This window comes from Scleropages formosus, chromosome 7, assembly GCF_900964775.1.
Source record: "Scleropages formosus chromosome 7, fSclFor1.1, whole genome shotgun sequence".
In the NCBI taxonomy this organism is placed as follows: Eukaryota; Metazoa; Chordata; class Actinopteri; order Osteoglossiformes; family Osteoglossidae; genus Scleropages; species Scleropages formosus.
The window spans coordinates 9,864,021-9,879,342 of NC_041812.1; the positions used below are offsets into that span (position 1 = coordinate 9,864,021).

The window sequence follows — 15,322 nt, forward strand, 5'->3', positions numbered from 1 at the left end:
AGGAATTCATCAGCATGCTACCCTACATAAATTTTAAAGAAACCTCCTAGAACCACCTCATAATCTCGTTTTGTGAAGGAAAAAAAAAAAAAACTTCCATCCTCATTAAAAGATGCCTACAGGCATTACGGTAAAAAGGGATTTTACACTGGAAGTTTTGCATGGAAATATTCGTATAATGTGCATAATCAAATATTTATCACGTTTTGTTTTTCAAGCTCAGAGATATTAAGTCCTTTACAAAAAAAGTTACAAATCTGAAACTGCAACTAGAAGAAACAGTGGCATGGATGCTTACTTGTGGTAAATCACCCTCAGTTTTTCATTATCTGCGCTGGATGTGAGTCCCACCACATGGGCAGGAGAGGCCTTTGTTATGGTAACCAGCACGCTGTGCTCTCAACCCTTTTCTTTCACTCTCGGTCCCATGAAAGTGAAGGTCAGCGGATACAGGGGACCCTTTCACGGAAGGTACAGCATTGTCTCAAGGCCAGGAGGTCATTACAAATTTTGTGACCTTGAGTTCATGCCAAATTCCCCTGGGAGAATGCTGCAGTCGTGTTACTAAGAGCAGGTTACCATGGAAACCACTTGCTTGCTTATGGAACTGTGGCGCAATAACCAGCTGCTGTTATGGAAGTCCATCTGAGAAGTGCATCTGAAAAGCAGTGTGACTGAAATTTTGCTGAATTGTAAGTGGAAGAGTGTTTTTTTTTCTTTTTTTTACAATTTATGCCAGCTGCCGCACATCCCCAGCCGGTGTTTGTTCCTGCGGGCCGTAAACAGAGCGAATGGCTAATGGGCGACCCTCACTTTAGCGCTGACGGCAAACTTCGTCTATTTGCTGCTCCCAAACAGGATCCGCACAAAGCCGTCATTCTGAGACACGCGGTGAGCTCATTGGTAAGGAATCGCACCGGGGGCCATTCCCGGCCTCTGATTGGCTGCCGAGGATGACCATTAGGGGTGAGGTCGCGGCCCCGCCAGGTACGGACGGCTCCTTCTTTCTCAGCGTCTGTTCCGTGCACGTCTGTTTCTCGGACGTGTTTTGTTTGCTGTGCGATACTGAAATGATGGGAATGATAAGGAGCAGGAGAGTGAAATAGAAAGATAATCCCTCCTGAGACTGTGTCGGTTCGAATCACACGGAGTCGGTCAAACACACATTCCATTAAGCTGTAAATATTGACTCAGCACAGAACAAGTGGTTTCTATTGCAGTGTCAACAAGGCCGGTGTGTATCCACGGAGCAGGATGGCTGTCCTCCAAGGACTACGCTCATTCTTGATAAGTGGACGTCTTATTTGGGACAACCTGGACAGTTGCCTTCCTGTAACCAAGGAGATCCCCCCCCCCCCCCCCCACGCAATAACCTTAAATCTCCATGTCTTATTCCTTGATGTCATCTTCTGTTCCTTAAAATACATTATCTTCCGCAGTTTGCTCTTTTCCATGAAAAGTCTTCAGGCTACAAGGATTAAAAGGTGTTTTCTGTGACCCGTGGTTTTTCACCTCTTGGTTAGTGTCACACACACCTCTTTATATCAGCTGCCTAGTCATATTTACATTTACATTTATTCATTTAGTTGACACTTTTCTCCAAAGCAGCTTACAGTGATGGATGTACTATAGTAAGCTACTTACAATCATTCACCTATTTCTGTAGCACAGCAGTTTAACACACAAACACACACACAAACACGCACACACACACACACACACACACACTATGGGTATTTTAAAGTCACCAATTCAGCTGAAACACATATGGGAGGAAACCAGAGCACCTGGAGGAAACCCACACAAACATTAGGGAAAACATCCAAACTCCGCATTGCCTAACCCGGATTCAAACCCAGGTCCAAATCCGCAGTGCAGGAGCTGTGAGGCACCGGTGCTCTCTCTGGTGTGGTAAGATGTGACTCCAGTATACACAAGAGTTGGCACACACTGGTTCTCCTAATATAATCACGTCCAGACTCGTGGCACTGTTTCTAAGCTATGTAGTATGGTTTTCATTTATTATGCATGTTCCATAACTGCAGAGCTCTGTATCATACGGATGATGGAGATGGACCACTGTGGGTTACTGAGCATTATCATGATTGTTTTCAGCTTTTTTCCCTTTTTTTTTCTCCACTAGTTTTATCCACAGATTTAACACTAGTTTGCATTCCTCTTTCACTCTGGATTTGTGCTTTTTCGAATACACGTTCTATCAGGACGGTGGCTTCATCGTCTCATCACTGACCACACGATGTTGTGCAGGAGAGAACATCGTGTGAAACACGGGTGTTTGCCTCGCCGGTGCCGAACAACAACGCTACTTCTGGTTCAGTGCTTCCACACGAGTGAACATCCCAAGATCGTTTGTCTGGAGGAGTCCTCAAACCCAGTGCCAGGCCTAGATCCTACATCCTGATGAACATGAGGAAGCTGCCAAAAACATGTGCTTTGGCTGAGGGGTTAGGGTAATAGACTGCTAATGTGTTCTGTTCTGCACATGTGGGTTCAAATGCCATCCTGGTCATGAAACCTCTGTTATTCACGCTTAACTTGTTTAGCATCTGCCCCGTTGTGTTGCTCACATACCTTTACATAATGTATTGCACCCGATACCCTGACATGAGGCAGAGGCAGCAGGCGGTGTAGTAGTTAAAGCTTACAGTTAAGGACCCAGGCTTAAACTCCACCTCCTGCTGTAGAACCTGTGATTAAGGTACTTACCTTGAACTGACACAACAGATGTTACCCTGCTGTGTAAATGGGCAAATTACTGCAACAGTGTAAGTCATTTTGGAGGAACTCATCACATAAGGGAACAACTAATAACCACCATGTGTAGTGCAAGTAACTTAGAGAACCTTGACTTTCTGCAGCAGAATAATGCCGCCGGTGTCGATTTACACACAACAAAGCCAAAGTTTGAATCTCTGCGTTACAGAAACTCGGTCTACACTTGGCTTCTGCTGGCTGAGCTGGTCAGGGGCCTCCAGGCTGCAGCAGATCTTCACCTGGAACATCAGGCGAGCCCGTTCTGCAACCACAAAGCGCCTTCAGTTAAATACAAGAGTTTTCCTTGCAGGGGTGAAAAAGCTCTTCCTGGTTGCTGCAGAGCTTTATTCCTCCTTTACTGGTGTGATCTGTGAGCTGTGTCCACGTCCTGCCCAACAGTGCGTTTATTAATTTGGCCGCAGAAATTCATGGTGCTGTTTGCATTGTTCTCCGAGGGCAGTTGGAGTCACTCCAGATTAAATATTTAACTCATGGACAAACAGCGGGAGGGTCGGCTCTGGGATCGCTGAGGGCATCTATCAATGAAAACAGGGTAGTGGAGAGAGGCGCCTTGGGGAATTTACTGTTTTTTTTTCCCTCGCTGTCACCCAGGTACCTGTTAGGAGAAAGTATTAAAGGGCATTGGTGCAACACCTTTCATGTTCTGCACATCGCACCTCCCGCGAGGGCCCACTTGCGGTCCGCCACCGGGTCACGTCACCACAGTCCGAGAGCAGAACTGCGAGAGGGAATCGCCTCCCGGTGTTTCGGATTCCACCATAAACCCCTTAAAGACCAGGTTATTTGGAAAAACGAACAGAGGGACTGACGCTGAGACCCCCTCGAGCAGAACTAACAGCTTTACCTGCTTCATGCTGTCTAAACCCATAAAGCTCAGCTCCGATTACTGCTACCACCTCTGTGCTTTTTGGGAGAGTGCTGATTTTTATAATATGTAAATCATGTGTTGGACTTCACAACCTTTACATTCATTCGTCTGTTTGACGTATCACACACAAACACTGTCTGAAACCGCTTGTCCTGAGCGGGGTCGCGTCAAGCCAGAGCCTAACCTGGAAACACAGGGCGCAAGGCTGGAGGAGGAGGGGACACACCCAGGAGAGGACGCCAGTCTGTTGCAAGGCACCTCAGACAGGTCTCGAATCCCAGACCTACCGGAGCGCGGGACCCAGCCAAGCCCCCTGCACCACTGAGCCCCCCTTCTGACATATTACGCCAAGATAATTTTTTGCAGCTTTTGTACACTAAGTTACTTGCAGGGTAATTTTCACTGTGCTGATGGTAAGTAGCGCAGCTGTTAGAGTTGCTGCTCTTGAGTTGCTTCCTCCAGCCTCGAAGGACTTGGGTGTGAATCCCACCTCCTGCTGCTGTACCATTGGTCGGAGTTTGTACCCTGAATTATTCCAGTAAAAGACCTGGCTATAGAAAAAGGGTAAATCACTGTTAAGTAACTCAAGAGTATAAGTTGCTTTGGAGAAAAATATCAGCGAAATAAGCATATGTAGGTACCTTTATCAAGGGTACTACAGCAGATGGATTTGAACCTGGGTCCTTCAATTGCAAGGTAATGGCTCTAACTGCATGTACCTCAGCCTTTAATGCACGGGGAGAGAAAGAAGAAAATTGAAACCTCCCATGTTTCCATCTGCAGGTACACAAAAATAATAACCCCAGTAAACCATATCTTGACTAGGTGTGTCATAGAAAACAGATGGAGCTGTGAAGCAGGCGGCTCTCACACCGCTGTTATATAATTAGTGCATCTCTGCGAGGGGACTGGGAGGCCCAGAATAGTACTGAGTTCTCACTGGTGCCTGGATCAGCATTACGTGCCAAGTAATGGCATCAGTAGTGATCTGGAGGAATTTACCGCATGAAAGAGACAGACTAAACTGCCTCTGACCACTCTGCCGCCTGCTGTTCCAGGTAATAGAAGCGCACTTCTAAAGGAAGGCAAAAAGTATTCAAAAGGCCCACCGGGAAAAAGTTATCTTTGCATTGGTTTTTAACAGTAAAAAATCACAATAGATCATTTATTGGACTGCTTTTTTCCAAAGTAACTTACACTGATTACCTTTTTATACAGCTGTGTAATTTTTACTGCATTTATATGGAGTCAGTACCTCGATCAAGAGGCTACAGCAGAAGGTGGGCTCAAACCCCAGGCCTTTGATTGTAAGGCAACAGCACTGACCACTATGGACCTGCTACGCCAGCTTGCCCCCCCCAGGAAGTCACCACAAAGCACTTTATGGAGTGACACAGCAGTATCGATGACTGTAGACCCGGAAACGACCGTTGCACTCAGTGACTCCCCACTGACCGAATTTCTTGGGACAGCGAACAACTGTGTCACAACAGCTTCGAGGAAATGCCAGTTTCAACAAGCCCTCGTAGATAAGATAGGATTGTGCCGCTTGCCGAAAATTGCCCTCATGACTGCTCTCCAGCGTCTCTGAGCAGCGTCACACAGGGAGGGTGTGGACAACTGTTATGCAACACTATGGTGTTTTTCACACAGCAACGTGGGAATGTGGGCAATTTCAGTTAAGCCAAGGTTCAGTGGGTGCTCCAGACAATAGGACCTACTCATGTGGCCAAACACACGTCATCCCTTCCAGCACTATCTGTGTATTAATATTACTAATACGATTTATGGAATTGCTATTACCTCTCACAGACAATATTAATAGTATTTTACACGCTATACATTCTAATACAATAACATCATTATATTACATATTGTCCAGTTTCTGTTCCATGAGAAAATATTTCATACATCAGTTAAATGTAAACCAAGTGACTATAAGCAGCATGTTGTGTAGTGGTTACAGTGATCACTTTGTAATCTGCAAAACCTGCGGTTAAATCCCACTTCTAGTACAGTACCCTTGATCAAGGTACCTACCCTGAACTAATAAAGTGAAAAATTTCCTGGCTGTAAAAATGGATAAATCAGTGTATGTTGCTTTGGAGAAAAGTGTTAGCTTAATGAATAAAAAATTAATAACAGTAAATCAACTGTATTTAGCGTATTCAAATGTATGCGGCATGCATCAGATAGTTACTTCTGAATTCTTTGTATATAAGTGTTAACTAGGCTTCTAATTATTAATGAGACGTGACATCTCATAAATGCCAAACCGCAGGTTGCAGCATGTTGGTGCTAATTCTCACTGTACTCATCACTAGGTAATCGTTTTCAAAATCAGGACAGAATTTGCTGCTTGAGTGATCCAATCAGAGAGAGAGGCCTTGTGTCGGAACCTTGGCAGACGTGCAGCTGCGCCTGTAGCTCGATGAGATGACTCAACGCAGTTGCTAATCCTGTGTAGCCTAATTAATTCATCTTCTGGTGTTCTCAGATAAGGGCTCTCTGTTAATTGAGAGTACTTCATTCACTTTAGATAGTGCTGGTGCCTCACCATTCAGACTTGGGTTAGAATCCGTCTTAAACTGCGTTTGCATGTTCTGAGTTCCTTCCAGGTGCTCTGGTTTCCTCACACAGTCCAAAGACATGTGTCAGGTACATTGGTGAGTCTAAATTGCCTTCACTGTATATGTATAACTGAATGAGTGTGTGTGATTTCCCTAAGATGAAATGGAGTATACCCTGCCTCATTATGGCTCCAGAATAGGCTCTGGACCACCATGACCCTGCACTGGACAATGGGTCACTGATAATGCATGAGTGGGAGGCTGGATGGATTTATTTACGCTAGTGAACGTTCTCACCCTAAAGTTGCTTGCAAGAAAGATTTAACATTTTAAGCAGCCTTATGCTAACATAAAAATGTATTTCAGCTCCACTCTATATGGATGGCTGCAATCTATGAAAGTACTGGAATTGGTGGCATTGAAACTAGTTGAGTGATCTTTTTGGAGAAGAATTGCCAAACGCTGCCGGCGAGGTGGGTCAGTGTTGCACAACCGCTATAGGGAGTTCAGTCTGTCTGTTCAGGATAAGGGTTTGGTACATTAAAATAGACGTATTCATTCCAGAGCTATAGTATACCTTTTGATTGTTATTTTTTCAGAATAAACATGAGCTGTAATAGGCCGTTAGAGTGATTCTGAAGATTGCGCATTTGAATACCCAGGTGTCTCGGTGTTCATTTTGTCTCTGACGTTCCAAGTTTAACATTCTGAATATGATTTCACAACTGCTTCAGCTCGCACATACCATGGTGACTGGTTTCTGCAGATAATGCATCTGGTATGGAGGACATGTCAACCAATGACATCCCTGGGGTTTCATTCTTTAAGGTCCAAACAACAAAGTATCCTCGAATGGAGCTGGTCAGTGTTGATCCTACATGGTCAAGTACATGAAGGATCAACACTGTTTATATTCATTTCAGTGTTTATATGCATCTCCCAAAAAAAAAAAAAAACAAGAAAAATTACTAGGAAGGTGATCAGGAATCATAGATATTCTGATAAAGTTTTTTGCACCTACTCGTGTGATGAACATTGGTTCATATGGTGGAAAGTATCAAAATAACTGCATTTAATAATCACACGTCTACATCTAAGTCTCTCGCTGCTAATGTAATGTACACATTGTATTTTCCATGAGATGTATGTCGCTTTGGAGAACTGCGTCTGCTAAATGAGTGCATGTCAATGTAAATGTTGGTACAGCAGTGCAAAAACTCAGAAAATGACTTGAGCCTTTCAAGCAGGGCAGAAGGTGGCGTAGTGGTTAGAGATGCATATCTTGCTCTCAAAAAACCTGGGTTTCAATCCTGCTTCCTTTGGTAGTACCCTTGATAAAAGTAACTACCCTGAATTGCTATAGTAAAAATTGCCCAGCAGTATGAATAAATAAATCACTGTAAGCCACTTTGGAGAAAAGTGCCAGCTAAAGGAATAACTCCTTTAAATTTGACTTGATGTTGGGTGTTTTCCAGAATTCTTGGTGACAGAAGTGAACGAGGAACCGGACAGAGTTGCGCCCAGGAAAGGCCTTTTTCCAGCCACCAGAGATACTAGAACACTCTGGAAGTCTGATATGTCAGGGGACGTCCCAGTGTTCACAGATGGTGTGAATTACCTCTCAAAATACCCCTGTGGGGTCTTTGCGCATATCACACGGCGTCATTAACCCCTGCCAAAACAAAATCTCTTGCGAAAGAAGGTGTCCTCGTTCCAAGGCGTTCGTTCTCAGAGGACACTGTTTGAGCTTGCGGTCGCATGGGTGGGGCTGCTTGGCAGACGCCCTCGGGTGATTTGTCTGTCAGCTCTACGGGGCTTTCAGATGGTGTTTGTGTCAGCAGTCTGCTACCCCACCCAATGCAGACATCTTTTCAAGGCCTTTAAAATATGGAACTGTGCAAATATGGGCAACCAGCATGAAATAAAAAATATCCACAGCATAGGAGATGCCCTAGCGGTTAGAGCTGCCCAGTTCCTCTTGTAGTTCGCTTGATCGAGGCAATCACCCTGAATTCATACAATAAAAATGACCCTGCTGTATAATTGGGCAAATCGGTGTAAGAAGCTTACTGTACAAACCTGACATTGTAAATCAGTTTGTGTCAGCTAAGTAATAATATATTTTAATTTTAAAAGCTTAGCTGACAAACTGCTACTAAAATGAACACTTTGCAGTTTGCTAATGACCAACAAGCTCTCACACAAAGCGTTGAGGAATAACACTCATCCATATACTGAATGGCTTTAAATAACTCTGTATGTCACAGCGGCAACGACGGGTCACTTAGAATCATAATGCATTTTAAATGAGTAAGGAGTAAAACAAGATACAGGAGAAAAAAACTGTGTAATTGTACAGTTTAAAAGGGTCATTGTACATAATACCACACCTTTTACTCTATGATACTGTCAGCATGGCTCGGGACAGGAGTAGACATGTGGATCACATTTAATGCCTGCACTGCCTTTACATTCATCACATAGTTTCTGCCAGTATATTCATCCATTATTAATATCCACTTCATGTTAATTCAGCCTGTCTTGGAGGCATCACACACTCATTCACACACTCAGGATAATTTAGATACAAATCCAACTGGAAGACATATCTTTGGACTTTGAACGTGCAAACTCCATATGGAGCGAGGTGGATTTGAACCCACAACCGCAGAGCTGTGAGGCACCAGTGCTACGCGCCGTGGCATCCCTTTTTCTCTTTCGAGTCTCCTTCGAGTGCGGCTTTACATCAATATGGTACAGAACGACTGAGCCTTCACGTGATCTGAAATGGGCTCCTTCCTCCGTCAGTGAGAAACATACTAGGAAGCTGCAGCGCTGTAGTCGCGAGAAACCGAGACGGACCGCTTGGCTGTTTTGGCACGTGATGTCTGCGATAGGTAGCACAGGCCATTCTTCTGCCCTCATAACCGGCATACAAAACACCTGTGACCATAATGAATGGGAACACTATGTTGCAAACAGGGTATAAAAAATAACAACATGGGTGTGTTGGTGAAATTCCATCTGAATGAATTTTTTGGCGGTGAGCCGAGGCATGCCTTCAGCCAGTTAAAACAGAGATAAAACAGCCATTGTTTGCTTAGGATCAGCCCGAGAGCTGTCAATTGAGGGTGTGTTGCTAACATATGGAGAAAAGCCAAACAGATTATGATGGTTCAGCTTTTTTTAAAATGTTGGAATCAAGCAGTAAGGCAGAGGTTTGCTCTTTATGGGGTGGAGCGCACAGCATATAAACTCGCTCACACACACACACACACACACACACACACACACACACACACACACACATAAATCCTGCATGACTTTTGAAATTGCAGCAAGCGGAGACTAGTTTACGCTGGGTTCGTGGTGTTCAAAACAGATCGCAGCCCTTGGCTCTAAAGCCACGCTAATGCAAAGTTAATGCTGTCAAATAAAATAAGAGTCATGCGCACAACATTTCAGCCTAGTTCGAGTTCACCAGAACAAAAATCTTACTGTGATCTCCTGCGACGATGCTCGAGTGAACAGAACAGCCCTGGACTGCACATAGAAACGTCTTTATTGCCTCAATTAGAAACATGGAAGATCCCAAGATCATTTAAACTTACAAATAAAATGTGTTAAAGTGAACAGTGCAAAGAGAACGATAAGTGCAGGACTGGTCATCGGCTGTTCTGATATCAATAATCCCACTCAGGGAGGTACTTTGAGGAATCAGATTAATGTGAAGTCTGACCGAAAGAGTCAGGAGCTTAATGAGGTGGTAAAAATGATTGGGCAGATAGGTGTGGATTCCTGTGTTTCTCCCAAGTGCTCTGGTTTCCTCTCACAGCGCAACACCATATGCTTTGGGTTTTCTATTGACTCCAAATTGCCCCTTGAGTGTGTGACTGAAGGAATGTGTGCAATTGCCCTGTGATGGACCATCCAGAAGAGGCTCTGGACAACCACTACCCTCCATAGTACAAGTGGTTATTTGCAACGGATGGATGGATGGATGGATGGATGGATGGATGGATGGATGGAGGGCAGGCCGCACCCCAAGGACTCAAAGTCAAGGACCCATTTGGGTAGAAGCTCACTAGGAGAAGCCAGGTATGGCCAAAAATCTAAAGCCTAAAAAATAACTAGATTTTCTAGAGAGGAGAGAGAGAGAACGACATCTGGGAGAAGAGTTAGTTTTGTTGCTAGAGAATTTTTGGCACATTTGAGTTTAAAGAGAGAGGATTTGGGAATCATGTTTTAGATGCGTTACGTTTTGATTTGCATTCTTGCATTAACTCATAAATTAATTCTGAAGTGTAAGACCACCCACTGCCACCCCATGCTTCCGTCCCCCTGGACTGGACGTGTTCGGCATCTCACAGTATTTTAATGGAGCTGCAGGTGGTTTGGGATTTAAGGAATTTAGAATGTCAAATGACCAAGATAACTTGTGTGATAGAGAGATGGATTTTTGCTCATCTCTCCTTTTGATCCTCAGATTGGTAAAAACACATGTAGACAAGTTATGTCTGCATGAAAGAGGTGCTTAAAATAGGTGTGACAAAAAAAGGGTCCAGGCTATTTGCATTCAATGCTAATGCGCAGCTCCTCCTTCGGATCGGTTTGTGCCACATTTCTGTTGCAATTGTCAATAATGTTTTCCCAGCCTCACGCCTCACATGCCACTTCATTGACAACCCGTGAAAAATCATTTCTCGATTCGGATCGTTTTCACACTGGATGGAGTTAAACGCAACAAAAATAGCGCCCTGTGGGTGTTTATTATTGGAGACGCAGTAAACATGTATGCGCTTGTTCCCTGACATCTCGATGGTAAAGAAGATATTGAACTGACAATTCAGCTGTAATGGGTTCCTTCTTCTGTTGGTGAGAAAAATGCCAGGAAGCTGCATTTCAGAATTTGTAGAAACACAAGGTTTTACGTTAAGTCTAGAAGAAATTGTTTTTCCAATTTGGAACTTCCATCTCAGGTTCTCTCTCTTTCATAATTCTCCGTTACTGCAATGAAGGCCTCTTACATTGCATGTCGCTCTCTTTAAAGGGTACCTCCCTGTGCCATGCAGTTATTTGGAAATATTTTTAAAGCTTTTGCGTGTGTGACGAATGGGAAGCAAACCCACTGCAAAAAATAAATGGTTTGGTCTAATTCTAAGAACAAAAACTGTCTCGTACCCCACAAAAAAAAAAAAAAAAACTGGAGAATTATAGTTTTGAATTAAATACAATTCCATACGCTGAAATGATGTTTTCTGTTTCTGCTTGTACCCTTCATTCAAAATTCATTTCTGGGGTTGAATATGTGCAAACAGCAACAGCAGCTTGACTTGCAAATGTGAAGGTGCAATTCAAAGTGGTGCACCTCAGGGGAGCTCGTGCGTTTTATTATTGGCATGTGCTTTGACCCACAGGGCTAATCCATCAGGGCCGACATGAATCGGCACACGGAGCGCGTGGGAGGAGCCCCGTGATGAAAGCAAGCCCCCCGGAGTCGGGGCACCAGCTGCGGGAGCAAGTCGGGGAACAGGGAGGTGGGGGGGGGGGGGGTGCTTGTGGATCAATACCAGTAGAGTACCATGGATTTTTTCCCCCCTTCATTGTTTCAGAATTTTCACAGCTATGCGAACCATATCTGGAAGAATGCAGTCATCCCGCGCAGGCTGAGACTCTGCGGCCGTAGCTTGAAACGCAGAGAGCGCCAACACACGCGCGTTTAAACACCAAAGTTGATCAGTTAAACCGCATTCAAAAACGTTGCCTTTGCTTTCGTCATCTCGGCACGTCCAGCAACACGAAACGCACTCTTCCGCTCGCACGAATCAGCGCTCCTTCTTGTTTTCCGCACACGTTCTCATACGCGAGCGACTTTTAATTGACATGGGTATGAAATGGAAAGCCAAGCTCCACTGTTAGGTCACTGCAAAAACACTCTAGTTCAAATGACACTGCTGACTGTCCATTGTTGAATGTTCAAAGTAAAACGCTGGGAGCGTAATTGTGGTGTCTCTGACAAAACGGCAGATGTAACTGCGCATACTGTAGTGTATATGAACTGCTATTTACACGAAAATGATTCAACACCCAATTCAAAACTCGGCATCCTTCGTCACCGTCATGGCATTAACCGTGAGCATCCACATTTTCTGTTCTCTGTGCATCATCACAGCCATCAGCTGGAAACCCAATATTTAATACGGCCGTGTTGCACGTTGTAATCTGATTTTGGCTAATGGCATTAAGATGATCCATCTCCACGGGACATATGACTCCTGTTAAACAGATGCTTCTATCATTTACAGTCCCAGAAGCAGTGGATTAGGACATTACCTCATCAGGGGGCAGGGTATGGGGACATTTTTGAACAGGCTATTTCCTCTTTGTAGACATGGCACTCTCAGATGCTTCTGTAGGTACAGCAGCTTGAAGAGTGTCAGAAACCACCTGTAGCCCCTACGCAACTTGCTCTCGTGTAGTTGGATGTTTGGGGGCGGGATGTTCCGGGGGAAAAAGGGGAGTTGTTTTTTTTGGGGGAGACCGGGCGAGGAGAACGAGCAGTTTTGGGTTCGTTCTCGCGCGAAGGGGGTTTTGTGAAAAAAAAACCGGCGCGAGCGACAACCAGCCCGCGAGGATTGGGGAGTGGAGGATTAGGGTTTGGCCAGCGCGACTGGCCCCGGAGAGAAGGTCGCCAGGACTCGCCATCATCGTCCCGCCATCCTCACTGGAGAGAGAGTGGCTGTGAGGACAGGTCGCTGTCGGTTTCCTGCCCTGCACGAAAACCGTGAGTAACGGCGGGAATTTCCCTCGGTGGTGGATAAGGAGCTCCAGACTAAAGCGCGCCAACGAGACGACGCCGGCACCAGAGACTGAGTCGCATAAAAGGAAAAAAAACGTGTTCGTTTTGGTGGTGTGAATTATTTGTGTGGACGTTTTATATTAAATGTTTGTTGGGCTTATTTCACCTGAATGTTGTAACCGTCCCTGTGTCGGTGTGAATGTTCTTTTTTACGGCAAAGGAAGGCGGGGCTGGGTCGCTGTGTGTGAAGTATGGGAGGTTTATACGACTGTAATATAACAGTATAGCTGTACTACGCTAACTGGGCCTCTCCTCACCCTAGCAAGAGCCATACCCCGAAGTTGGGGGGGGGGCGACAGTACACGCATCCCAAAGTTGTGCTGTAGACACCACCGATTCACCTCCCATGCTAGAGAAAAAAACATCAGAATCGAGTGGGTGGGCTACACTTGGGGGCTCGTCCGGGATATGATTACTGTTTTCTGTATTTGTGAGTATATTTTTGTATGATTTGATGTCTCTTTGATATGATTTGTGGTTTGATGTCTGGAAAGTTGTTGTAACATGGAGTCAAAGCAGATAGTCCAATGGTGTAACGACAAGGGTATTGATATAAGAAAAGCTGTTGTGCTTAGTGGGGTTTCTGTTGACATTACTGATGAGACTGTGTACAAGGTGCTGGATGGGGTGGGAGTATTTGGTCATTGTAAGGTAAGGGGACGGTGTTTAGAACCGGCTGGAGACAACCAACTTGTGTTAGTTGAAACCACAAATGATATGACTAAGGCTACCATACCTGAACAGTTAGCCTTTGGAGGTGAGTCGGGGCCCTGGGTGGTTAATGTCAGCGAGACCCGAGAATGTCCAATACTTGGTGAAAGAGGCAGTTTCCAGGCAAAATTCCTGTCATTCCTAGCAAGTGAAGGGAAGACTCTAGCTGATGTCTCAGGCTGGTTTGGGCCTACTCCAGCGCCACCTGTCGCTCCAGACTTGAACACCAAACTCGTGGATGCCATCTCTTCACTTGTGGAGAAATGCCAAGCCACGCCTATGGACGGACTCGGCTATCGTAAACTTCGCTTGTTCTCCGGTGTGAAACCAACTCCACCGGGAGAGGAAGAGTATGATGCCTGGGCTGAGCAGACCACTCACATGTTGGATGAATGGCAGTGTTCAGATATTGTCAAGAAGCAGAGGATAGCTGAGAGTCTCAAAGGGCCAGCAGCAGACATTGTCCGGTGCTTAAGGGTTAGTAACCCCTCTGTCACTGCCGATGATTACCTCAAAGCCCTGGAGGCAGCTTTTGGGACCACAGACAGTGCGGCTGATCTCATGGTAAGGTTCCGTGGTACATTCCAGCAGGAAGGTGAGAAACTATCAGCATACTTGTTCCGTCTAGACAAACTGTTGCATGCAGTTCATCGTAAAGGTGGGGCTGAGGTGGCCGACCTGGACCAAATTCGCATTGAGCAGGTTGCACGAGGAGCTCTGTCCCATGATCTTGTTGCCATGCGCATCCGAACGATGTATAAGCTTAAACCTCCTCCAAGTTTCACGGAGTTGCTCCGTGATGTCCGAGAAGAAGAGGAAATGATCCTGGCAAGGCAAAGTGTGGGGAACGCTGCTCTTCCAGCAATGGTTAGGTGTGTGGGGTGCGCTACACCCTCCCCCGTACCAGTGCAGCCTGAAAATGTTGCAGTACCTGTGGTAGCGGGGAATGGTCAGGAAATAGAACGGCTCAGGGAAGAGTTCAGAGGGCTAAAGACGGAGGTTGCCCGGCTGTTTTCTGCCTCGATAGCTGCCTCCGATGGCATACCACAGCAGACCATGCAGAATCTCAATCCGAAGGGTACAGGGACCTTGTATGCCTGCGGAAGGGAGGGTGCTCCCAGACCCCAGTATCGTGCTGGTGTTTTTTGCTATCGATGTGGTGAAGATGGGCATTTCCAGCGAGAGTGTCCTAATCCAGAGAACCTTCGAAAGGTGACGAACCGACTATTGAAATTAAGGCAGCCGCCGGGAAACTTCCCAGGGGCCCAGTGAAGGAACGGCCTGCCGCCCCGGAGAAGACACGTTCCACCAGGTGTGATATGCTACGGCAAAGGGAGGCTATATTGCCAGAGGGTTTAGTTGGACCCAGTGCTATTGTCTCGGTACAAATTGAGGGCATTTACGCTAAAGCTTTGCTCGATAGCGGTTCCCAGATTACTCTACTGTATCGCTCCTTCTATGACCAGTATTTGAAGCACTTGCCTTTGACCCCTATCGAGTGCCTAGAGATTTGGGGCC

At 45.5% G+C, this 15,322-nt stretch overlaps 1 protein-coding gene across 1 annotated transcript; it reads left to right on the forward strand.

Moving 5' to 3' along the window:
* Positions 1-13,810: 13,810 nt before the first annotated feature.
* On the forward strand, positions 13,811-15,076 carry LOC114910938 (paraneoplastic antigen Ma1-like). The gene has a single exon (XM_029253530.1). It carries the CDS (start codon positions 13,811-13,813, stop codon positions 15,074-15,076), a length of 1,266 nt encoding a protein of 421 aa, XP_029109363.1.
* Positions 15,077-15,322: the final 246 nt, after the last annotated feature.